This window comes from Onychomys torridus, chromosome 23 (genome assembly GCF_903995425.1).
Source record: "Onychomys torridus chromosome 23, mOncTor1.1, whole genome shotgun sequence".
NCBI lineage: Eukaryota > Metazoa > Chordata > Mammalia > Rodentia > Cricetidae > Onychomys > Onychomys torridus.
The window spans coordinates 44,591,591-44,615,217 of record NC_050465.1 but is presented as its reverse complement, the minus strand read 5'-3'; the positions used below and the strand labels follow the sequence as shown (position 1 = coordinate 44,615,217).

Genomic DNA, 23,627 nt, shown 5'->3' with positions numbered 1-23,627 from the left:
GCTGGCAGCATGCAAGAGGAGGAAATAAAAACATTACACTGGCAATCCACTCTATTTAGGGAGGCTGGAAAGAGACAAAGACGGAGCCTGGCTCAGCCCTCAGAGGCGCGCAAGGTGTCCGAGACGGAGGGAGGGAGGGAGGGAGGGAGGAGTCTAGGATGTCAGCTTGACCCCCCCGGCACTCAGCCTGGCGGCGAAGCCCTGCTCTTCCCCAGGGCCCGAGGCAGACGGCCCAGTCCTCCGGCCGGCTGAACACCGGGCCGTCCTCTCGCTCCGGGGCAGGCCATTTTTACAGGCCGGACAAGCCTCCCACCCTACCCCACGCCGCGGCCTCCGCCAAGGCGTTTTCCCGCCTCCTTTTCCCGTCTTCCCAAACTCTTCCCCCCGGCGCGCGGCGGAAGTGACGCGAGGCGCAGCGGAAGTCCCTGCAGCCGCGGTGTTGTGCTGTGGGGCAGAGACAGATTTGTAAACCTCCGAGTGCGCTTCTGCCTGCCGGAGGCCGCTGCGGTGCGGAGACACCCCCCCACCCCACCCCGGGTGAAGCCACCGTCACCATGTCTGACCAGGTACCGGAGCCAGGGCCTCGGGGCACGGGGGCTGTCGGCCGCCGGCCGGGGCCCCGGGGCGGGAGGACGGAGGCGCGGGGGAGGGGACCCGGCCGGGGGGAGGGGGCCGCGGCTGCGGAGCGGGCCGCGAGGGGCGCCGGGCCGAGCTGGGCCGAGCCGCCCCGGGGACCGCGGGGCTCCGGGGCACACCCGCCCCTCCGCCGCCTTTCTCCGCACCCTCCCCCCTCCCGCTGCCCGGGCGCCGCCGGCGGCTCTCTACTCGACGGGCTCCCAGGTCTCTATCGCGGGTCCGCCGGGGGGCCCCAGGCCCGCAGCCCAGCTTCCGTGGGCGCCACCCCAGGGAAAACGGCCGTTTCCCACCGGAGGTCTGGTGATGGCAGAGGCAGGGCCCCAGGCCTAGTTATGTAACGGGAGCGACTCCCGGACTGGGAGGGTAGGTGGCCCCGAAGAGCGGCCCGACTCCACTTTGGATGCCTGGTCTCCGAGTCGGGGGTGCGGGTGGCGGCGGCGAGGGGCGCCTTCCTCGCCCGAGGTTACCGAGAAGCCAGGAGGCGCCGCGTCCCGTTGTGTCTGCCCGGTGGGCCTCTCCGCCGCGCCTCCCTTCTGAGTCTTTTTTTTTTCCCATCTGGGGGTGCGGAGCGGTCGGCTCTTTTTCTGTACTTTCCATTCCTTCCTCGGGATTGGTCCCTCCACCCTCTAGTTGTTGGAGCGCTCGGAATAACCGAGAAACAGCGGAAGTCTTTAGAGGCTCACCACCAGTAAGCCATTTCGTCTGGGCATTGGCCTGCAGATGAGCGATACTTTTTCCAAAATAGTGTATCTCTTCTTTTTCTTCCCCCCTGTATGGTCAATTTCATGCCCATAAACGACGTATCTTGATTATATGCATCCCCATACTCCCTCTTCCAAGTGATATTTTTGAGGAAAAGAGAAAAACTGTGTGTTGTGCAGAATGTTTACAGAAAGCTGCCAACTGATACTAAAATGCTGTGTCTCCGTATTAGTGTCAAGAATTTGCATTCAGATAGGAGTACTGCCGCCTAAATTTTTCTTCATCCTATTTTTTGTTTACCACGTTTGTGGGTAGTTTTTAATACATAAGGTTTTTGTCTGGCCTTCCTTTTGTTTGCTTAAACGACTTTGAATTTTCAAAGTATTTTTTGACATATCTGTAGTGATAATTATTCAGTAAACTTTGTCATTCAATTCCACAATGTGGTTGAACTGTTAATTTTTTATTTTTTTTATTTTTTGAGTTTTTCGAGACAGGTTTCTCTGTGTAGCCCTGGCTGGCCTGGAACTCTGCTCTGTAGACCCGGCTGGCCTTGAACTCAAGAGATTGACCAGCCTCTGCCAAGGTGTTTTTATTTTTATAGCCTGCCCATATGTAGATTGATTTACTTATTACTAATCTGGATTAATTTTTATTTAATCTGGATATGAACATCTTCCCACACAGTTGGTTACTTAGTTACAAGTAAGGGAGGAAAGATAGCTGCTGTGTAATGCTTAGTTTCATCAGCTTTTTATTTTGGAAGGATCTGGAAGGCATGTTAGCCTGATGAAAGGGCAATGCACAGAAAGAGTTATACAATAAAGTTTAGAGTTACTTTTGCTCTGGTTTGAACTCACATCGTTTAAGAATATGAAGAGAGGAAAAATAGGACCAGAGGATACAGGCTGTTTTCAGGGGATCTGTGAAGCCACTCTAGGCTGAAGTTCTCACCCCACCGGGGTTACTGGGCATTGGACTTGGGACCTCAACTACCACTGAGCTCTATTCCCGTCTCTCCTTTTAGTCTCACTACATTGCCTAGATTGGTCTGTAGCACAAGGTGTCTTTGAACTTGGAATACTCCTCCTTCACTCAGCCTTGTGGAGTAGCTAGGATTAGAGTTATGCTGCCATACCTGGCTAGTCGGTGTGTGACTTCTTATTCATGGATATTCAGTGAAGTTTTTAGAAGCATGACATGAAAGTGGAAGCAAGTCTTTTCTTTTTCTTCTTTTTCTGTTTTTGAGATAGGGTCTTGCTATGTAGCCTGGGCTGTCCTAGAACTCAGTATGTAGCCCAGGCTGGCCTGCAACTCACAGAGCTCCTCCTGCCTCTGCAGTATAGGCACCAGTATACTGCAAAACAAACCTCTCTAGTCGAGCTGCGCATTAAAGCAATAGGCAACTACATGAAATAGTGCTATTTAGAGGAATTGTGACTTGAAAGAAAATGTATGCTAACATTTTAGGGGATGTTTATTTTGTTTTCCAAGGCAGGGTTTCTCTGTGTAGCCTTAGTTGTCGTGGGACTTGCTCTATAAATCAGGCTGGCCTTGAACTCAGGAGATCCACCTGCCACTGCCTCCTGAGTGCCGGGATTAAAGGTGTTGAACACCATTGCCCAGCTGAAATACTTTCTTGCAATCTCATTACCATCTAGTATGTTTGTGGACAACTATTTGTTTGAGAAAGCACTATAGGTCTCGTCATTGGTACATGATTATCCAAAAGATGAGGATCATCCTATATCATTAATAGAAGTGTGCTTAGTCTAATTTCACATTTCATCAAAACTAGAAGGATAATACCAAAGGGATAAGAGTAATCTGAACCAGTATTTTCCCTTCTTCCTTTCTTAGAGTAGTTAAAACTATTTTTCCTTCTTTCTTCCCTTCTTTCTCTCTTTTGGTTTTTCGGGACAGGGTTTCTCTGTGTAGCTTTGGAGCCTGGAACTCCCTTTGTAGACTAGGCTGACCTCCCGAGTGCTGGGTTTAAAGGCATGTGCCACCACTGCCCGGCCTGTTTTTCATTTTATACTAAATCATGAAAAGCAACTTTACCTTTAGTGTAACAAACAGAAAACAAAATCAGCCCAGTTGGAAATAAACTTCTATCACCTGATTTTGGAAGTGGGTCCTGTATTCTATCAATCAGTCAAATCCCTGAGGTCAGCCCAGATTCATGGGAAAGATGGATCTCATTTTCCGGTAGGAGTGAGGAAGAACTTGCAGTTCTCTTTAGTATGCCACATGACTTGTATCTCTGCTGCTGGGATAGCATTTGTTTCTGCAGTATTTTCTATAGGTTCTTGTTGTTAATATGCTGATCTGGTAACAGCTTGAATTTGCAGGAAAATAAATGGATGTGTATTAAAATGTTTAGTTTTGTATACCATTCATATCATAGAACACTTAAACTATAGCAGTTAACTTTAGCATCTAGTTAGTGGTGGATACCCTAGGCATTCCACGTCCTAGGAGAGGAGTGCTGTATAGTCTGTCATCTTTCTGACTGAGTGAGGTGGTGTTAGTAGATATTACAAACATTATAATGAAGCACTTCAATTAGACTATAACAACTATTTTATAGTATATTGAAATAATATAGTTATGGTTAGATTATTCACAATTGAGTAGTTGAAATTTCAAAACTGTAAAACTATGGGTTTTTTGTTTGTTTGTTTTGTTTGTTTGTTTTTGAGACAGGATCTCTATGTAGTCCTGGCTATTCTGGAACTCCTGTTATTGTAGACCAGGATGGCCTCTGCCTTCTGGGATTAAAGGTGTGCACTAGCACACTCGGAAAGTAAAACATTTTTCAAGAGTTAACTCAAGAAACTAGAGTTGGGTTGGGGATTTAGCTCAGTGGTAGAGCGAGCGCTTGCCTAGCAAGGCCCTGGGTTCGGGTCTCAGCTCTGGTTTAAAAGAAAAAGAAGCTAGAGTTAAGGATGATTGTGAGCCCACATGTGAGTGCTGGGAGCTGAACCTGGGTCTTCTGGAAGAACAGCCAGTGTTGTTAACCATTGAGCCGTCTCTCTAACCATACATTGGGATTGTTGTAGATAATAGTCTATTAAAACATTTTCAGCCTTCCCTTCTGGAATTCTCTGAAATTGTGAATATTTTTATAGATAATGGTGATCTTTCAATTTTTAACAGAGATTGTAGGCAAGGTCACACAGATACTGTTATTGATCACCTTAGTTTTGTAGTTCAAAATTTGGATACTCTAGTTGGGCAGTGGTGGCACACGCCTTTAGTTCCAGCACTCTGGAGGCAGAGGCAGGCAGATCTCTGTGAGTTCGAGGCCAGGCTGGCCTACAAAGTGACAGGTCAATCAGAGATATACAGAGAAACCTTGTCTCGAAAAACAAAAACAAGCAAACAAAAATTACATGTTCTGACTAGATAAGAAGAGCACATTAAGAATAACTTCAGCCGAGTGGTGGTGGTACGTGCCTTTAATCCCAGCGCTTGGAAGACAGAGAAAGGCTGGCCACGTCTACAGAGTGAGTTCCAGAATGGCCAAGCCTACACAAAGAAACCCTGTCTCAAAAAACAAAACAAAACTTGGATACTCCTAGAATGTATCTGTCTGTCTGTAAAGCTATGCTGTGATTTCCTCCTCTTCCTCTCCTTGACTCTTCTCTTTGCATTTAGTTACCTTTTCGCAGTTAATAAGGATCTGAAGGAAAAGACAGGAAGGAAGAGGAAGGGTGGAGTTATGTTCTCTTGCCTTATCTAGAGCCAGTTATTTAAAGGTTCATTGAATTTACAGATGGAAGACATCTACACGCAGATCAAGGGCTCATGTAGTTATTTTCTTTTACTGAGACAGACCAGGATGGCTTTGAACTCGAAGTGATCCTCCTGCCTTTGCCTCTGCCACCACACCCTGTGTAATCCTGTACTGTAGTGTGTGTGTGTGTGTGTGTGTGTGTGTGTGTGTGTGTGTGTGTGTGTGTGTGTGTGTGTGTGTGTGTGTGTGTGTGTGTGTGTGTGTGTGTGTAGCTGAGGATCGAACCCAGGACCTTGCACTTGCTAGGCAAGCACTCTACCACTGAGCTAAATCCCCAACCTCATACTGTACTGTATTTTAAAATGCACAGACTAGCTGAATGTTGCCACATGTCTATAATTCCAGTGAGAACTTGTCTCAATCCCCCAGAAAGGAAAAAGCAAGAAAAACAACACAATAGTTCAAACTTTTTATTACATTTATTTTTGGGGGGAGTGGTATGTGTCTGTGTTTATGTACACATGCCATAAGAGCTTAGAGGACAGTTTTGTAGAGTTGGTTCTCCGTTTCCACTGTGGTTTTCAGGAGTTGATCTTAGGATGTCAGGCTTGGCAGCAAATGCTTTATTTACTGATCCTCCTAGCCCACGCACAGTAGTGCTTTATTTTTTGTTTTATATTTTTGTGTTTTATATTATATTCTTATTTTTATTTATATGTCCCCATGTGTTTGGATGCCTGAGGAGCCAGAAGAGGGCATCAGAGTCCCTGGAGCTGGAGGGTTGTTAGAGAATTGAACTCTGGTGCTGTGCATAAGCCCCAGCTCTCTTAAGCTAAGCTGTTTCTCTAACCTCCTGTGTGTGTGTCACTGAATGTCATTGCTATATTACATTCCAGTCTGTTTTTACTACGAGACATTTAGATAGTACATTAGTCATGTAGGCCTTTTTTGTCTTGAGTCAGGATCTTACACTGTAGCCTGTGCTGGGCTCAGACTTGTGGTAGTCTTCCTCTGTCAGCCTCCTAAGTGTTGAGATTACATCTGTGATCCATCCAGTGTAGACTTGCTGGAAACATAGTCAAATGATACTTGTTTCTAGTACTTTTTTTCCAGGATTGCTTTTGGATTGAATAACAGACTGTCTGATAGATCTTAGGTTGAATAAGTATGTATGTTGTTAGTTTTTCTCATGAAACAAGTGTAGACAGTGTACTAGGTAGGAGAAAATGTAGAAAGTAAAGTGTTTTTGTTTTTTGTCTTGTTTTGTTTCTGTTTTTGTTTTTTTGAGACAGGGTTTCTCTGTAGTTTTGGAGCCTGTCCTGGACTAGCTCAGTAGACCAGGCTGGCCTCGAACTCACAGAGATCCACCTGCCTCTGCCTACTGAGTCCTGGGATTACAGGTGTGCACCACCACCGCCGCCTGAAAGTAAAGTTTATATTATTTCATATCTCATGTTATAGAGCCATTTACAAATGAGGAAATAATGGTTCTATTTTGTTTTGTTTTGTGTTTTTTTTGTTTGTTTGTTTGTTTTTTGTTTTTGAGACAGGGTTTCTCTGTGTATCCTCACCTGTCCTGAAACTCTCTGTTGACCAGGCTGGCCTCCTAGGAAATCTGCCTGCCTCTACCTTCCAAGTGCTGGGATTAAAGCCTTGGTCCACCACTGTCTAGCTTTTGAAAAATGTTTATTATGGAAAATTTAAATATGTATGTATACAGTGCACTTAATACGTTCATATCTTATTTTTTAAATCTACAGCATCCTGCCCCATTCCATGTTATTTTTGAAGCCATCCTCGGGCATTCATGTTAAATAGGGCTTTTACATTTGTTTTTCAGTTACAATTACATCATTTTCTCTTTCCCTTTCCTCCCTCCAAGGCTTCCTGATAGCCCCTCTTGCTCTTTCAAATGTATGGCCTCTTTTTCTTTAATTGTGTGCATTCCTAATTACTACATAAATTACACCCTGCAGTCTGTACGCTGTTACTTGTGTGTGTGTTTTCAGGGCTGAACACTTGGCATTGAATATCTGGTTGGGGTGCTCTTTACTGGGGAAGACTGTTGTTCCCCTCTTGACATTCCTTAGTAGTTCTTAGTTGTTCTTTTGAGCTCCCCCTCCCCCATCCACATTAGCAGCTCTATTGTTGAGATTTCATGGATACGCAGCTTCTGACATTTCTAGGAGACACAATCCACAATTTCAGAGCAAATTTCCTGTGAAGGACTTTTTATTTCTTTTAATAATAGCCACAATACTGTGTTCTGCTTTTCTCTTTTATTTTTCTTTTCTCCCTAGTGTGCTCGCTCTTGCTCTATTTTTTTTTTTTTTTTTTTTGAGGCAGGGTTTCTCCATGTAGTTTTGGTGCCTGTCCTGGATCTCACTCTGTAGACTAGGCTGGCCTCGAACTCAGAGATCCGCCTGCCTCTGCCTCCCGAGTGCTGGGACTAAAGGCATACGCCACCACCCTCTCTCTCTCTTTTGATAAGGGGCAGGGTTCCACTATGTAGTCTTAGATGGCCTGGAACTGTTTGTGTGGACTGGGCTGGCTTCAAACCACAGAGATCCACCTGAGTGCTGGGATTAAAGGCCTGTGTCACCAGGCCTGGTTTTGTACCTTCTTTTCAAAAGGAAGATAATAATGTTATCAAAAATTATATAAATAGATACTGGAGAGATGACTTAGTGATTAAGAGCACTGATTGCTCTTCAGAGGACCTTGGTTTGATTCCCAGCACCCACATGATGGCTTACAACCACCTGTAACTCCAGTTTCCAGGGATCCAGCATCCTCTTCTGGCCTCTGTGAGCACTGCATGCATGTGGTACATAGACATATGTGCAGGCAAACCCCTATACACATAAAATAAAATATTAGCAACTATACACATAGAATAAATAAAAAAAAAAAAAAAAAAAGAATGAGCTGGGCATACTGCTTTAATCCCAGCAGTTGGGAAGCAGAAGCAGGAGGAGAGGGTCTCTTGAGTTAAAGGACAGCCAGGACTGCATAGAGAGAGCCTGTCTCAAAAACCAAAAAGGAAACAAAATTTAGTATTTTCCAAGAATCCTCTGCTTTGAGTAAGAATTAGCCATCCTTGTGTAGCTGAAAGGACAGTGACAGATTGGTTAAATGAGATGCTCTGTCCATGTGACTGAATTGTCTGTGGACTGACTGCCAGCGTACATCTTTGTGAAGGTGTACAGTATGAATTTATACATTTATTAATGCAAACTCTTTTGTTTCCCATATCTTCCAGTTTAAGTCACTTCTCAGAACCAGCAGTCTGTCTCCATGCTATTCCTTGGAGAGCAGAGTTACAGTGCTTAGTTCCCAGTAAATGCCTTTACCTTTCCAGTTAGGAGGGTTCAGTCTCTCAGTGATTCAGCCCTGGAAATTTATCGTGACTTTCTTCAGCTCTGTGGGCTGTATATTCTTGCCAGCCACGTCAGTCTGCTCTCTGGAACTCTCCTTTCTTTGATGACCTACTATCCCAGACTTAAACTGAGTGTTTTCACTGTTGGGTAACTAGTGTGCTCTATTCTGTATTGGCTGCTTTTTTTTTTTTTTTTTTTTTTTAAATACAGTGCAGAGAAGGAAAGAGAACATGCAAGACACCAAGATTATTGGAGACAGGTTCGGTTTTGTTTTCCTTTTGTCTGTCTTATTTTCTAGACGATCAGGAGAAAAAAAGACAGTCATTGGGCATAGTGATCTCAGTACTTGGAGATAGAGGCAGGTAGAACTCTTGAGTTCGAGGCCAGCCTGGTCTACGGACAGCCAGAGATAAACAGTGAGACCTTATTGCAAAAAAAAAAAAAAAAAGTAAAAAAAGGAAAAAAGGAGTCCGTGAGAGGGCACATGACTACATGAAGGCTGTTGCACAAGTGGTAGAGATGTCCATTCCTACAGTGGTCACTGATTGCAGAGAGAGACAGGCCTCAGAGCCACCAAGAGTTGTCACAGTGAAGAATGACTAGGTAGGAAACTTAACCAAAGAGAGTCTCAGTGTTGTAGTCAGATGAGTGTGCGCAGCTGTTGGAATTGGGAATCCAGGGAGAGGCTTTTTGTTTGGTTGGTTGCTGGCTTTAGTACTGTTGAACTCAGAACTTTTTGTACACCAAACATGTATTTTGCCCCTGAACTATCTTCTCAGCCCTGTAGTTTGTTTTTGATTTTGATTTTGCAGGAAAAGGAATTAAAAGACTAACGGGAATTAGAAATAATGCCTTCAGTTGTAGATAATTAACATGACCAAGGGACATCAAATGTAGACATTCAGGCCCTTGGATAAAAGTGTGTGTGAACTCTGAAATTGTCAGTTTGGAGAGGATGATGTTAGTATTTGTGTCTTTTTTGTTTTTTTGTTTTTGTTTTTGGTTTTTTTTGAGACAGGGTTTCTCTGTAGCTTTGCATTTTTCCTGGAACTCTCTTGGTAGCCCAGGCTGGCCTCGAACTCACAGATTCACCTGGGTGTCTTCCGAGTGCGGGCACTAAAGGCGTGCACCACCACCACCCGGCCTCTTATTTTTCTTTCTGTTACTATTATAAAACACTGACTAAACCAGACCCTCCTTCAATTTCCAAGTCACACACAGTTCAATATTAAGGGAAGCTAGGGCAGCAACTGAAGTGGGAGCCTGAAGGCAGGAACTGTGAAGCAGAGGTCTTGGAGAAATGGAGAGCTGCTCACTGGCTTTCTTTCCATGGCTTACTCAGCCTGCTTTCTCATACCATCCAGGTCTACCTGCCCAAGGATGTGGGCTCTCGTGAGTCAAGAAAATGCCCTACAGACTTGTCCACAGGCCATTCTGATGGGGACAGCTCTTCCATTGAGGCTCCCTCTTCCCTAAGCGCTCTAGTCTGTGACAAGTGACGAAAACAATCAGCGTGCTCTCTGAGAGAAAAGCCAGGGCTGCAGGCCAGAGTTTAGGAAACAACTGAGATGGAAGATGATGGAGTATTGGAAGCCACAGATGGAGAATTGGAGTGTCCTGTGGATTTAGCAGGAAGGAGTCCAGTTGAAGCTGGCTGGTGAGGGCAGTGTTGAGTGGAATGTGATGCGTACCCTGGATAACAGCTAGTGGAGAGTTCGAGTGCCCGTAGCCCTCCTGACCTGTGAACGCTGTGACCATATGGAGAAGGAAGGACAGCAGTGGAGAGGGCAGGTCAAGGAGGCCAGTGTAGGATGGGCCTGAACTGCGGGCGGAAGGAAGCAGGGACAGGAGACCCTGCTTGGGAGAGCGCTGTGGCTCTGGGAAGCCATTGCAGTGTTAGACTTCAGTTGATCTGTACGTCAGGAAAGACTTCACCTTGGTTTCAGGTGAAGGAAACTGGGGCCACAAAGAGCTGAAGATGGGAGAAGGCTGATGGACATATTTGGGGGTGTGGTGGTTGGAATGAGAATGGCCCCCATAGGCTCATATTTTTAATATTTGCTCCCCAGTTGGTGACTGTTGGGGAAGGATTAGGAGGTCTGGCCCTATTGAAGTTGTGTCACGGGGTGAATTTGAGGTTTCAAAAGCCAGCCATTCCCAGTGCACACTCTCTGCCTTCTCCTTGTGGTTTGAGATGCCGTTCTTGCCACCAGACCTTTGCTCCCCCATCAATGACTCTAATCTTAGGGAACTGGAAACTCAGTTGAAGGATTGCTTTTTTTTTTCCTTCCCTGAGACAGGGTTTCTCTGTGTAGCTTTGCGCCCTTCCTGGAACTCGCTTTGGAGACCAGGCTGGCCTTGAACTCACAGAGATCCACCTGGCTCTGCCTCCCGAGTGCTGGGATTAAAGGCGAGCGCCACCACGGCCCGGCCAAGTGCTTGCTTTTAATATTTGCCTTGTTTGTGGTCTTTTGTCACAGCAAGAGAGAAAAATGAGACATGAGGAAATAGTGAACAGATTTCTTGGGTTACTAAAAGGAGTGGAGAGGGAAAAATGAGAATGGGTTAGTGATGTATGGATTGAAATGTTGTGGAGTTTTTAGAGCTGAAGGTATTGGAAGCCATTTATGCTTTTTGAGTATTACAGGATCCAGGAAAGCTGTGCTTTAGGAGACTTCTGTGGATGATTGATTAGAGAGAGGTGGGGGTTCTTTGTTTCTGAGTATCTTCTATAGCTATCCTAACAGAGAACACTAGAATGTCTTCTTTTGTGCTAACCTGAACAAAACTTCTCACTCCTCTCCTCCCCTTAAAGGTCTCAGGGTTTGGTTGCCTTCTATTGCCCTTCACCACAGAGAATAAGAGTTTTGCTTTCTAGCTACTTGGAGGAAGAGGCAACTCTGTACGATGACTATAAATTCATAGAAATTTGGCAAGACAGAGTTTGAAGATAGTCTTCTAGTTTCCAGGTGAAATGCCATGACTAAAGACGTTCATTTTGCCGCTGCCATAATGCTCAGTCCAGCAGCATTGAAAGCAGATGAGAACCAGGCCCCTGCCCTGCTGTCTCTCCTGTCATCTCAGCACCTCAGACTCTGCACTGATGTTGGGATGCTTCCTCACTTTCCCTCCTCACACTTCCTAACGTGAGTGTTATTTTATACACAGGTCTGTGCACTTGCCCCTCCCCACCCTCTTCCTGTTGGCCCCTTCCCTGCTTTCATAATACATACACTGTCGCCCTCTTGTTCCCCCACCTTGATCCATCCTCCCACCCTTCCCAGACTCCCCTTTATACACAGGAACTTGAATTTCAGTCTTTGAGAGAAAACGCGACCCATTGATTAATTGGTTGGGTTTTTGTTGTCTATTTAATTTTTGGAGTTTGTTTGTTTGTTTGTTTGTTTTGTTTTGTTTTTTTGATAGGTTGTAGATAGTGATCCCCTTTTGGGTATGGAGTTGAAAGAGGCTTCTCCCACTCCACAGGCTCTTTTCTCTCTCTTGATTATTTTCTTTTGCTGTGCAGAAACCTTGATTTCATGCATTACCATTTGTCAGTTCTTGGAATTATTTCCTATGCTATTGGAATTGTGTTCTGTTCATTTCTGAATGTCAGAGAATTGAGTATTTTAACTGTATTGGTGTGTGTTGTATAGATAGTTTCTCTGCTCTACTTGTAAAATTCAGTTTGTTAGGCCGGGCAGTGGTGGCTCACACCTTTAATCCCAGCACTCGGGAGGCAGAGCCAGGCAGATCTCTGTGAGTTCGAGGCCAGCCTGGTCTACAGAGTGAGTTCCAGGAAAGGTGCAAAAGCTACACAGAGAAACCCTGTCTCGAAAAACAAATAAAACAAAACAAAAATTCAGTTTGTTAATCCTTTCCCCCTCTACCCCTCCAGACCGGGTTTCTCTGTGTAACAGTGTGCTGGTCCTGGAACTCGTTCTATAGACCAGACTGACCTCACAGAATCTGCCTGCTTCTACCTCCTGAATGCTAGGATTAAAGGTGTGTGTGTGTGTCATCACACCCAGCTCGGTGTGCTAATTCTTTGTGAAGTGTGGATTAACTTTTTTTGAGACAGGGTCTCACTGTGTATCCCTGAGCTCTAAACCAAGCTAGCTGCAAACTCACAGAGATTTGCTACCTGGCTGGATTAGCTGTTTGAATTAGTACAAATAACAAGAATATTTTAAATATTTAAGTGTGATGGTTGAACTGGGGTGGGGGGGCTACTTTACCCACTGTTGGTGACATTTTCCAGGGTGCTGTTTTGCTGAGATGTCCTCATCTAATTTAGTCGGTTCACCTCACTTGCAATGCAGCACTCCTTTATTTAATGAGTGTAAACCTTCTTGTCCTGTGAGTCTCCTCTTACTCTCTCACTCCTGGGTTCCAGTCCAGTCTCCCCGCCCCCTTTGTTGTCAGACTTACTACCTTTGGCCTTGGGTGGGATGCTTCCGGCGGCAGGAGACTGATTCATTGTGCCTCCGTATTTAGACCAGTCCTTTCCCATTTGATTGTGCTGTCTACATGCCTTTGCTGGTGATGTTTGTACTCATCTTGGCAAAGCGGATTGCTCAGGACAGGCTCTGAGAACACACTCTTGGATTCAGAGAGTTTTGTAAGAAGAGCTCCAGGAGGATGAGCTCCTGGTTGAGAGGGATTGGCCTTAGGGCACGAGTTTCTTTCTCATCACTTTGTCCTAACAGATCTTCAGTGAATGGCGGGAAGTTTGAAGAGTGATTGAGCGTTGGGGAAATAAATGCTGTCTGTATTCTCAGGTGCAGAGCCTGTCCCCTGGGGGAAAGTAATGGGTGCTCATGACAACAGAGTACTTAGGAATTTTTAATCTGGAAATTTCTTTCAGGAGGCAAAACCTTCAACTGAGGACTTAGGGGATAAGAAGGAAGGAGAATACATTAAACTCAAAGTTATTGGACAGGTGAGTTTCATTATTTTTCTCATTTAACATTCTTTTGGTGTATACAAACAGGAGAAATATTAGGTAAGACAAGTTATTTAAAAATTGCATTTTCCCTTATTGTACTTGGGTCTGTTGGGAGTAAAAGAGACTGATACTGTTTTTGAGACAGGGTCTCACCATGTAACTCTTGTTTGGTTTTGAACTTATTATGTAGACCAGGCCTCAAACTCAGAGATGCACTTGCTTCTTCAAGTGCTAGAATTAAAAACATGTGCCACCACACCTGACATGTTGTTATTTGTTTGTTTGTTTGTTTGTTTATTATAATCAGAATTGGTGAAATGGTACACTCTTACCATCAAAATATGATAGTTTTCCACATTCTTCCAAGTGTGAGGACAGTGCACTGTGACAATTTTTTTTGGGGGGGGGATCTGCTTATTATGTGCATATGTATGTGTGTAATGGTGGTGGGACTGAACCTAGGGCCTGGCACATGACCAGGTAAGTGTTCTACTGCTGAACTATATCCCCAGTAATCTTCTTGCTCTTTTTATTACTACTTTGAGTGTGTGGTAAGTGTGCATGCAGTCCTCACACTCGGTTGCTCGTGCTCATACAGTGGAAGGCAGAGAAGGACGTTCGTGTCTGCTCTGTTACTCTTCATCTGACTCCCTGAGACAGGAGTTCTCCTTGTCCCCGGAGCTGGCTGGTGACCAGTGTCAGGGCTCCTCCTGACTCCCATAGCACTGGTGTTCAGCCTGGCCTTTACTTTTTTAGTGTTCATTGGGATCTGAACTTGGATCCTTAGGCTTGTGCCGTCTTACCCACTGAACCTTTCTTTACCCTCTACCCTTCTTTGTTTTAAAAATTATTTTATTTTTTAAATTTGATGTGTATGGGCGTTTGGCTGCGTATATGTCTGCACTGTCTGCGTGGAACTGGAATTACAGTGTGAGCTGCTATGTGGGTGCTGGGAAGTCAAACCCAGGTTCTCTGAAAGAGAAGCCAGTGCTCTTAACCACTGAGCTGTCTCGCCAGCCACTGTCACCATCACCACCATCATTTTGAGATAAGCACTCACTGTACAGCCCTGGCTGGTGTGGAACTCACGGGTAGACCAGGCTGACCTTGACCTCTCAGAGATGTGCCTGCCTCTGCTTCCTGAGTGCTGGGGTTAAAGGTGTGCGTCATCGCCGGCACTTTCCTTGGCCTGCAGTTGGTAATAGGGATCTGTCATGAGAGGGCAAACGTGGTTGCAGGAGTGACTTGTGTGTGGTGCCGGCCGGGAAGCAGAGAGAGCGAGCCACAGTCAGCTGGCTCTCTTTTTTCTCCCTTTTTATTCAGTCTAGAACCCTGGCCCACAAGGGAGGTGCCACCCACCTTCAGGGTGGGAAGACTTTGGGAAGACCTTCCTTCCTTAGTTAGACCTCTAAAGACAATCCGAGGTGTGTCTTCTGGGTGATTCCAAGTTGAGTCAAGTTAATGTGAACCAGCTACCAGGGGGGCTTCTGAGTACATGTAGATGTCTGTTTAGAGCTGTTACTTATTTTAAAAGCTCGATTTTTACTTTTGTAATTTTTAAAAATATGTTGGGTAGTAAACCTTTTTTTTTTTTTAAATTTTTTTTATTTTCCAGAGCTGAGGACCAAACCCAGGGCCTTGCGCTTGCTAGGCAAGCACTCTACCACTGAGCTAAATCCCCAACCCAGGTAGTAAAGCCTGTACTACAAAGTAACAAGCCAAGGCTACATAGAAATCCTGTCTTGAAAAAAGAAACAAAACCAAACCAAACAAACAAAAACCCTAACACCACCACCATCCCAAAAAAAAGAAAAATAAAAGAAACTGTTGTCTTATCCAGGGTTGCAAAGACTTAACATCTGTGATTTCTTCTAAGTATTTAATAGTATTTCCTAGGCCATTAGTTAAAAAGACCATCTTTATTGAGCCTGATAATCTGTAATCTCAGTTACTTAAGGTTAAGTTAGAAGGCTCTCAGTTTCAAGCCATGCCTGGGTGTGAATTCAGGATCAGCCTTGGAACTTAGACCCTATCTATCTTAATATAAAGAAAAGAGGCTGGAAGAGGCAGAGGAACAGGATGTTTGCTGTGAGATTAACATTAGGTTGCATCTTCTAGATATATTAGAGAAGCTACATCCATGAAATCTGAACATGGCTGCCGAAAAAAGGCCTGAACAAGGACACACCAACAGACATTTTAACATGGAAGGGGGAATTATTTTGTGTGTGTGCGCGCTCATTTACTTCCAGCACTTGGGAGGCAGAGGCAGGTGCACTAGGTTGGTCTTTTTACATTTTATTTGTAAGTGCTCCTAACTGCTCTTAACTCCAGCCCTCCAGGTTGGTCTTGTCCTCCTAAATGCTGGTATTATAGACATGAACCACCATATCTGGCTAGGAATTATATTGCACTAGTTATGCAGTAGATATTTTAATCTTTTTATGAGATTATTATCACATATATATTAAGTACCTTGTGACTATGACGTGTATTCATAAAGGTTAGCTTTGAAATTTTATGATAGTGCAAATGCTAGTATTTTTCTGATTATTTGCTTGACAATCTGCGTAGAAGAAAAGTATCTGTAGTTAAATTATTTCACTAGGAGGCATACCGGGGATTGGATCTAAGGCTATATATGCTGGGCAAGTGCTCCACCACATGCTTAGCCCCAAATCTTCACTTTGACTTACTCAAGTTTTTATTCATGTTAGAGAAACTGGCTTCCATGAGTCACCTTTTGGTAGAAAAAGGTTTTATATTTTTCTCCTAGGTTTTGACTCCCTTCAGGGACACTTTAGTTGGTATGAATGGGATAGTATGTTTTATTTTGATGGCTTGTGAGAATTTGTGACAGTTCATTTTATTTATTTATTTATTTATGGTTCATTTTATTTTTACAGTATTTATTTTGATGGATATTCTGTAATGAAGGAATGCATTCTTTGACATACAAATCCATTTAATAATTTCAATACTTAAAATATATGTCTTTTACTAATTTTTTATGATAGGTTGCTAAAAAGTAACTTGGAATTTGATTAGATGGTTTTTAATGAAACTAGTTAGGAATGCTAAAAATAATATTTTGGTGGAAAACTGACAAGGTGTAATTAAATAATTTGGTTGAAGTTAACTAAGTAGTCTGGACAAAGAAGGAGTAACATTTCCCTTTATCTCCTTAGGACAGCAGTGAGATACACTTCAAAGTGAAGATGACAACACACCTCAAGAAACTCAAAGAGTCGTACTGCCAGAGACAGGTGTGTATTGAGACCTGCAGGTAGTGCTTTGCCGGGGCGTTCCCGACTGAAGGTTCTTCAGAGACATTCTGTTTCACCATTAGAAACTTGAATGTCATCTGTCATTAATCGTGCACTGTTCTTTCCTCCTGCGACCCCATTTCAAAGTTTAATTAATAAGAGAGAGAAAAGTAACTCACTTTTTCTGACTGCTCAAGTGAATATTTTTGCCTTGATAGTTTGCATCTGTATATAACAAAAAAAGCAAGTCTTTTTTGTGATTATTGTGAAATTTCCCTGTGTTTCTAACCATGAGTTTTAGGCCTTATATCAAATTAAAATATATAATTAATATATTTTCTTGGGGCTGGGAACATGACTCAGCAGTTAAGAGAACTGACTGCTCTTCCAAAGGACTTGGGTTCGATTCTCAGTACCCACTTGGTGGCTCACAGCCATCTGCAGCTGCAGTCATACAGGATCTGATGCCCTCCTGTGAGCACTGCACACATGGTGCACAGACATGTAGGCAGGCAAAACATCCATATACATAAAAAACATTAAAATATTTTCCTTTATATATAATATAGACTGCTGCTAATTACATGCCATATTTTCAAGCATATTTCAAGATATTTCAAGGAATTATCTCCATTAAAAAAAAGTCTGTATGAGGGCTGGAGAGATGCTCAGTGGTTAAGGGCACTGGCTGGTCTTCTAGAGAACCTGGATTCAATTCCCAAAACCTGCATGGCAGCTCACACCTGTCTGTAACTCCAGTTCCAGGGCTTCTGACACCCTCACACAGACATACATGCAGGCAAAACACTAATGAACACAAAATAAAAAAAATATATATCTGTATAGTTGTCTCCATTAACACATAATACATCTTATACTCACAAATAATAAATATTTGGGGGAAAGTTCAAGAATAAATAAAATCTTCAGCTAAAAATGTTCCAGGATAGCCAGGCCTACATAGTGAGACCCTGCCTCAAATACACAAATACAGACATACATATAATAAAAACGAATGTAAGAATGTACTTTATGTTGTGTATGAGGTGTACCTATAATTCTAACACTGATGAGGTGATGTATGTAGGAAGAGGTCAAGAGTTCAAGGTTATCTTCAGGCCAGCCTGAGCTACATGAAACTATCTCATAAAGCTAAAAGCAAAACATCAGAGATAACCAAGGTTGAATTTTTTGTTTGTTTTGAGGCAGGGTCTCTTAACACAGCCTTAGCTGTCCTAGAACTCACTATTTAGATCAGGATGTCCTGGAACTCAGAGAGATCCGCCTGCCTCTTCCTCCCAAGTGCTGGGATTAAAGGCATGCGCCACCACCACCTGGCACCTAGTATGTTTTAATTTCTTTGTAATTTTTTTTTTCAGGGACAATGTTTAAACACCCACAGATAAAAGTGTTTAAGTTAAATAGTTGTTGGTTTTTTGTTTTTTTTTTTTTTAAGTTAAATTTTATTTGTTCGTGTATGGTGTTTTGCCTGCATGTATGTCTGTTCACTATATACATGCAATGCCCTCAGATGCTAGAGAGGGCATAGGATTCCCCAGGGATGGAATTAGTTAGCTGCCAAGTGGGTGCTGGGAATTGAACCTGAGTCCTCTGGAAGAACAGCCATTTCTGTAGCCCTCAAATAGGTGATTCTTGATTCGCACTTCCTAGTGAAGTTATTTTCCTTTAAGTGAATCATCTCCGCTTTAGCTATCATGTTAAAATGGTTAGAAAATACAAACATGTTTTGTGGTATTTAGACCTGTTCTGTTATATATATTACTGTGCCTTAGCTAGCTACCATTTGCATTACCAAATTCTTGGGATTTAATGTTTAAAACCAGTTTTGCTTCTATAGTTAGCAGCTAGTAAGGGCAGTTCCTTGTTTTCTCTTACACTAGCTCAGACTTAAGGGGGAGGTGAATATAGTAGTGGTTGGGAGGGTAGGCTTAGCAATCATTTTGGGCTAAAATTCTTAGCTAGCTTCTTTTATCTACAGCCGTAAATTCCCTAGTTGTAAAATGAAGATGAGGTGGTAATACTTTATTGACTCTTTGCAAAGAGCATTGTGACTGCATATAAAGTACTTGGTAGGGTAGCTTTCCTAACAAGTAATTAGTTCTTATTATATGGTAATTAGGGTTGAATTGGTGGTCTAAGTTTATGACCTATATAGCTTGCTAAGCCTTTATGTGTTTGTTTGTTTGTTTGTTTGTTTTTAGTGTATCATAGTTACTTATACCTAAGATATTTACACATACTTTCTTTTTCTTTTTTAAGGGAGTTCCAATGAATTCACTCAGGTTTCTCTTTGAAGGTCAGAGAATTGCTGATAATCATACTCCAAAAGAAGTAAGTATGATTTCTTTTCTGAATCAAACTTGAAATAAGATTTTTAATTGAAAGGGTTAGGATTGTAATTCAGTGATGGAGCATGTACCTAGTATGCATGTGTCCCAGAATTTGATCCCTGGTGACAAAATAAAAGAAAAAAAGGAACAGTTTTTAAAATTTATATTTATTAAGTGTATGTTCATGAGGGCCATGATGCATATGTGGGAGTCGTTTCTCTACCATAGGTGTCCTAAGGGTAATGGGTCCAATGCCTATTGCAACAACCTGGGGACAAAAAAAAAAAAAGGGTTTCCTTGGGTCTCAGAGGTTAAGAATACTTCTTGTTCATGCAGAGTACCTGGTTTCACTTCCCAGCACCACATAATATATCATCTGTAACTCCAGTTCCAAGGGATATATCTTTGGTTTGGTTTGATTTGGTTTTCTGAGGCAGGGTTTCTCTGTGTAACAGCCTTAGCTGTCCTAGAACTTGATCTGTACACCAGGGTGGCCTCAAACTCACAGAGATCCTCCTGCCTCTGCCTCCCCCTCCTGAGTGCTGGAATTAAAGGTGTGGGCTACCACCACCCAACTGAAAATAAATCTTTTGGGGGTGGAGAGTGTGTGTGGGGGGTTGCTGTGTCTCTTTGGTGCCTGTCCTGGATCTCACTCTGTAGACCTGGCTGGCCTCGGAACTCACAGAGATCCACCTGGTGTGCGCCACCACTGCCCGGCCTTGTTTTTCTTTTGAGGCAGGGTCTTTCTACATAGCCCTGGCTGTCCTGGAATTCACTATGTAGAGCAGACTTGCCTCAAACTCAAAGAGATCTGTTTGCCTGCCTCCTGTCTCCAGAGTGTTTAGAATAATGGCATGTACCACACCATGCCCGGCTTCTTCCAGTTTTTTGAGACAATCTCATAGCCCAGGTTGGCTTGGAACTTACTGATGGCCTTGAACTCCTTACCCTCTTATTTCTGATTCGGCGTGCCGGTCTCACGTAGGAGAATTTCAACCTTAGAGGGTTATTAATTACAGATGATACTTGTATCTTCTTGTACTTTAAAATAGTGACCACGTAATTGCAGCCAATGTAAAAATGTTGCTTTTATAAGTTTAGTGTTAACATATTTCTCGTTTCTTTCAGCTTGGAATGGAGGAAGAAGATGTGATTGAAGTTTATCAGGAACAAACGGGGGGTCATTCGAGGGTTTAGATAATTCTTTTTATTTTTTTCCTTTTCCCTCAACCCTTTTTTATTTTTGAAAATAGTTCTTTTGTAATGTGGTGTTCAAAATGAAAATTGAATACTGGCACTCCATCTCTTTAGAACATCTGGTAATCTGAATTCTAGTGTTCAATATTCATTATTGGTTGTTTTTGTTGTGCTGATTTTTGGTGATCAGACCTCAGCTCCCTTAATATTGCCCTTCTTATTTTAAAAGAATTCATGTGTGCACAGAGAGGCCACTCTTTTCAGGACTGTGCATTTTCAAGTGTGTGAAGATAAAAAGATCGACCAGTGGGGGCTTTCCTATGACCTTCCAATTGGCCCTGAAGTTCCAGCATGCGGTTGCTTCACTCCTGGACTGTGATTTTCAGTGGGAGATGGAAGTCTTTCAGAGAACTGAACTGTGGGAAAATGATCTTTCCTCGCCTTGAAGCTACTTTTAAAATCTGAGGGTCTGGACCAAAAGAAGAACATCACGTTTGTAGTCAAGATAACAGACACAGTGAGAGTGACGACTGACTCCAAAGATGGCTTCACTGGAGAGAAAGAAAGCGTCCTAAGATTAAGACAGGCGTCTGGAGAGCCCAGGAAAGCTGTAATTCTCAGCAGCAGTTAGTGATAAAGTTACTCATGCAGAAGTGTATGCAACAGACACTGCTCCTTTTGATTCTGTTTGTACTTTTTGGCCTGGGACATGGGTTTTCAAGGGACATCGTCTGTACCAGCTTCATTAAAATAAACAATATTTGTAAAAACCGTACTAAAGCTCCTTTTATTTTAGTTTTGTAGGAAGAAATGCCCCAGATAGGATTTTCTTGCTTGAGTGTATTTCTTTAGTGCTGTGCAGTAATGACCTTTAATGATTTTGAAGCAATGGGAGTTACTGGGGTGCCTTCTGAATCAAGCGTTTAGTTATATCACAAGGCCTTTTTAATGTCTTTTTAGATTGTGCTATTCTTAGAGGGTGCACACAATACCATTACTGTTTTTTTCTTTTTTCCCTTTTAAAATCCCAGTGAATCACAGATACATATATATATACATACACACAACCAGTTTCATGTTATTCTAAATACAGTGCTGTCTGGCTACTTTAGCAAATAAACCATTCTCAGGTCATTTTATAAACTGTTAACAGCTTATTACCCTTCTCAGGTAACTTGCTTAAAAAGTAGGTTGCCTGGTAGACTTGATCCTAACTTTAAAATTATTTGTATCGTACAAATTGGAGCTTTTATAATGTCCCCTGGCAGTTCCCTAAATTCTGTTATGTTCCTTAAATAGTAACTGGAAATGAGGTTCAGTTGTAGAAAATCTTTGAGTTGCATCATTTGTCAAGATCAAATAACATTTGATTGGTTATTTGAGCTGTTCAAAATTCATGAATATATAATTCATCTGAATTTTTGTATCTCTAAATGAAGACAACATTTAGTGGTGGAGCTTAATTGTAGAAATAGTTTTTGTTTTAGGGGTTTTGGGGGAGGTCTTCTAAAGTAACTACACTCTACTGTTGGCTCAACTGCTATAGTAGTGCTGTTAAAATAGACACTTGGAAGTAAAAGTTTAAAAGATGTTTGGAAAGGACCCCAAGCAGTATTTAGTAGCTACTCCATCTGGAGTGCAGCAGCCTAAATTTGCAAAAGAGAAACAAAGGAGCAGTAATGGTTTCCTTGCATGTTTATTTGTGTGTGTCGATTGGTTACGTACTGTTGAATTTGCAAGTAGGGTTGACCAGCCTCAGAACACCAGTGACATTGACATTTACTGTGTGATCTTAGCCATGATTTCTGTTTTACATGAAACAAGGAGTTACTCAATCCCTGCAGTATAGAATAGAAAAATGGGCTAAATTTCTAGGCTAGAAGTGTAATTCCTGTGCAAAGCAAATACCTTGTGAGTATTAGTGGGGAATCACCTCTAAATACTGTTCTTTACTTGTGGACAGTGTGATAATTAAAGCGTCATTGTCAACTTGCCTGGGTTTAAAGTCACTCTGGAAAGACTTTTGGGTGTGTGTCCAGAAAGATTTGAAGTGGGAATTCCTACCCTGGGTGGGGGTACTGCCGTTCTGTGGGTCCAGGACTGAATAAAAAGGATAAAATGAGCTAAGTGCCAGCATTCATTCATCTCTGACTACTGATGCAGGGTGGTCAACTACTTAACGCTTTAAGGTGCTTTTGGTGTGTGTGTGTGTGTGTGTGTGTGTGTGTCATTGGGTGGATTGTGTTTGTGTGTGTGTGTGTGTCATTGGGTGGATTGTGTGTGTGTGTGTGTGTGTGTGTGTGTGTGTGTGTGTGAGAGAGAGAGAGAGATTGGGTGGATTGTGTTTGTGTGTGTGTGTGTGTGTGTGTGTGTATGTGCGTGTGTGTACAGTTTGTTGCAGTAATGAGAAAAGTAAGACAAGTGTGGATTAAAAGTTAGAAAAATCAGGCTGGGGAGATGGCTCAGTGGTTAAGAGGACTGACTGTCCTTCCAGAGGACCCAGGTTCAATTCCCAACACTCACATGGCAGCTCACAGCTGTCTGTAACTCCATTTCCAGGAGACCTGACACCCTCATACATACAGATATACATGCAGGCAGAAACACCAATACACAAGAAATAATTTTTTTTAAGTTGGGAAAATTCAGATACTGCTTGATATAACATCCTTTGTTGTTTCTACAATTTCTCTTAACATTCTGTTTCTATGTGTAACAAGCTGGTCTGAAACTCACAGAGATCCACCTGCCTCTGCCTCACCAGTGCTGGGGTTAAAGGTGTGTGCCAACACCTCTCAGTGAGATGATGGGGGTTGTAGCCTTGGCTGTCCTGGAACTAGCTCTGTAGACCAGGCTGGCCTTGAACTCGGGGATCCACTTGCCTCTGCCTCTCAAGTACTAGTGCTGGGATTAAAGACAGCTGCCACCACCACTTGTGATGTTAAGAGGGATGTTCATTATAGACATTAAAAGTCATTGAATGACTTAAGACTTCTGACAGGATGATGTCTTCGAGTTTTATGAGTAGCTTCAAGGCAGACTTGGGAATAAAACCTCAAGATTTGTTCGATCTCAAGAACCAAAAATAATGAAATTCTGAGGTGATGAAATAGTTCTATTTCTTTGCTGATACAGCCTCCAGGGACTACCTGTGGCCATTGAGCATTTGACTGTGGCTAGTATGGGGGAAGAATGTTCTAGCTTTAACAGCCACATGCTCACTCAAACATGCTGCTCTAGGCCTGTGCTTTGAGGATTGGGAGAATTTCCTCCTGAAAGAGCTCATTTTGCTCAGGTAAACCTGTATCAAGTGATTCCAAACATGCCTTCTAAGAAGATAATTGTTTTAGATTCCCAGGATGAAATTGTGGTTTTGTCTTCTAGAGGGATTTCTTAATATATGATTAG

The 23,627-nt window shown here is 42.9% G+C and overlaps 2 protein-coding genes across 2 annotated transcripts in view; one reads left to right on the top strand and one right to left on the bottom strand.

Moving 5' to 3' along the window:
- Positions 1-389: 389 nt before the first annotated feature.
- Sumo1 (small ubiquitin like modifier 1) lies at positions 390-22,341 on the top strand. The gene is made up of 5 exons (XM_036173374.1): positions 390-566; positions 13,325-13,399; positions 16,594-16,671; positions 18,952-19,023; positions 20,151-22,341. The coding sequence occupies exons 1-5, from the start codon at positions 555-557 to the stop codon at positions 20,217-20,219; spliced, it is 306 nt and encodes a 101-aa protein (XP_036029267.1). The 5' UTR covers positions 390-554; the 3' UTR covers positions 20,220-22,341.
- Kiaa2012 (KIAA2012 ortholog) overlaps positions 19,220-23,627 on the bottom strand; it is a 110,114-nt gene continuing 105,706 nt past the window's right edge. The window contains exon 23 of the mRNA XM_036173373.1: positions 19,220-19,290. The gene's annotated coding sequence lies outside the window, so the exon portion shown is untranslated. The remainder of the gene's footprint in view (positions 19,291-23,627) is intronic.

Coding starts and splice junctions, on each gene's coding strand:
- Sumo1 (XM_036173374.1), top strand. Junction 13,400..16,593: donor AACTCAAAGTTATTGGACAG/GTGAGTTTCATT, acceptor TTATCTCCTTAG/GACAGCAGTGAGATACACTT. Junction 19,024..20,150: donor ATAATCATACTCCAAAAGAA/GTAAGTATGATT, acceptor CGTTTCTTTCAG/CTTGGAATGGAGGAAGAAGA.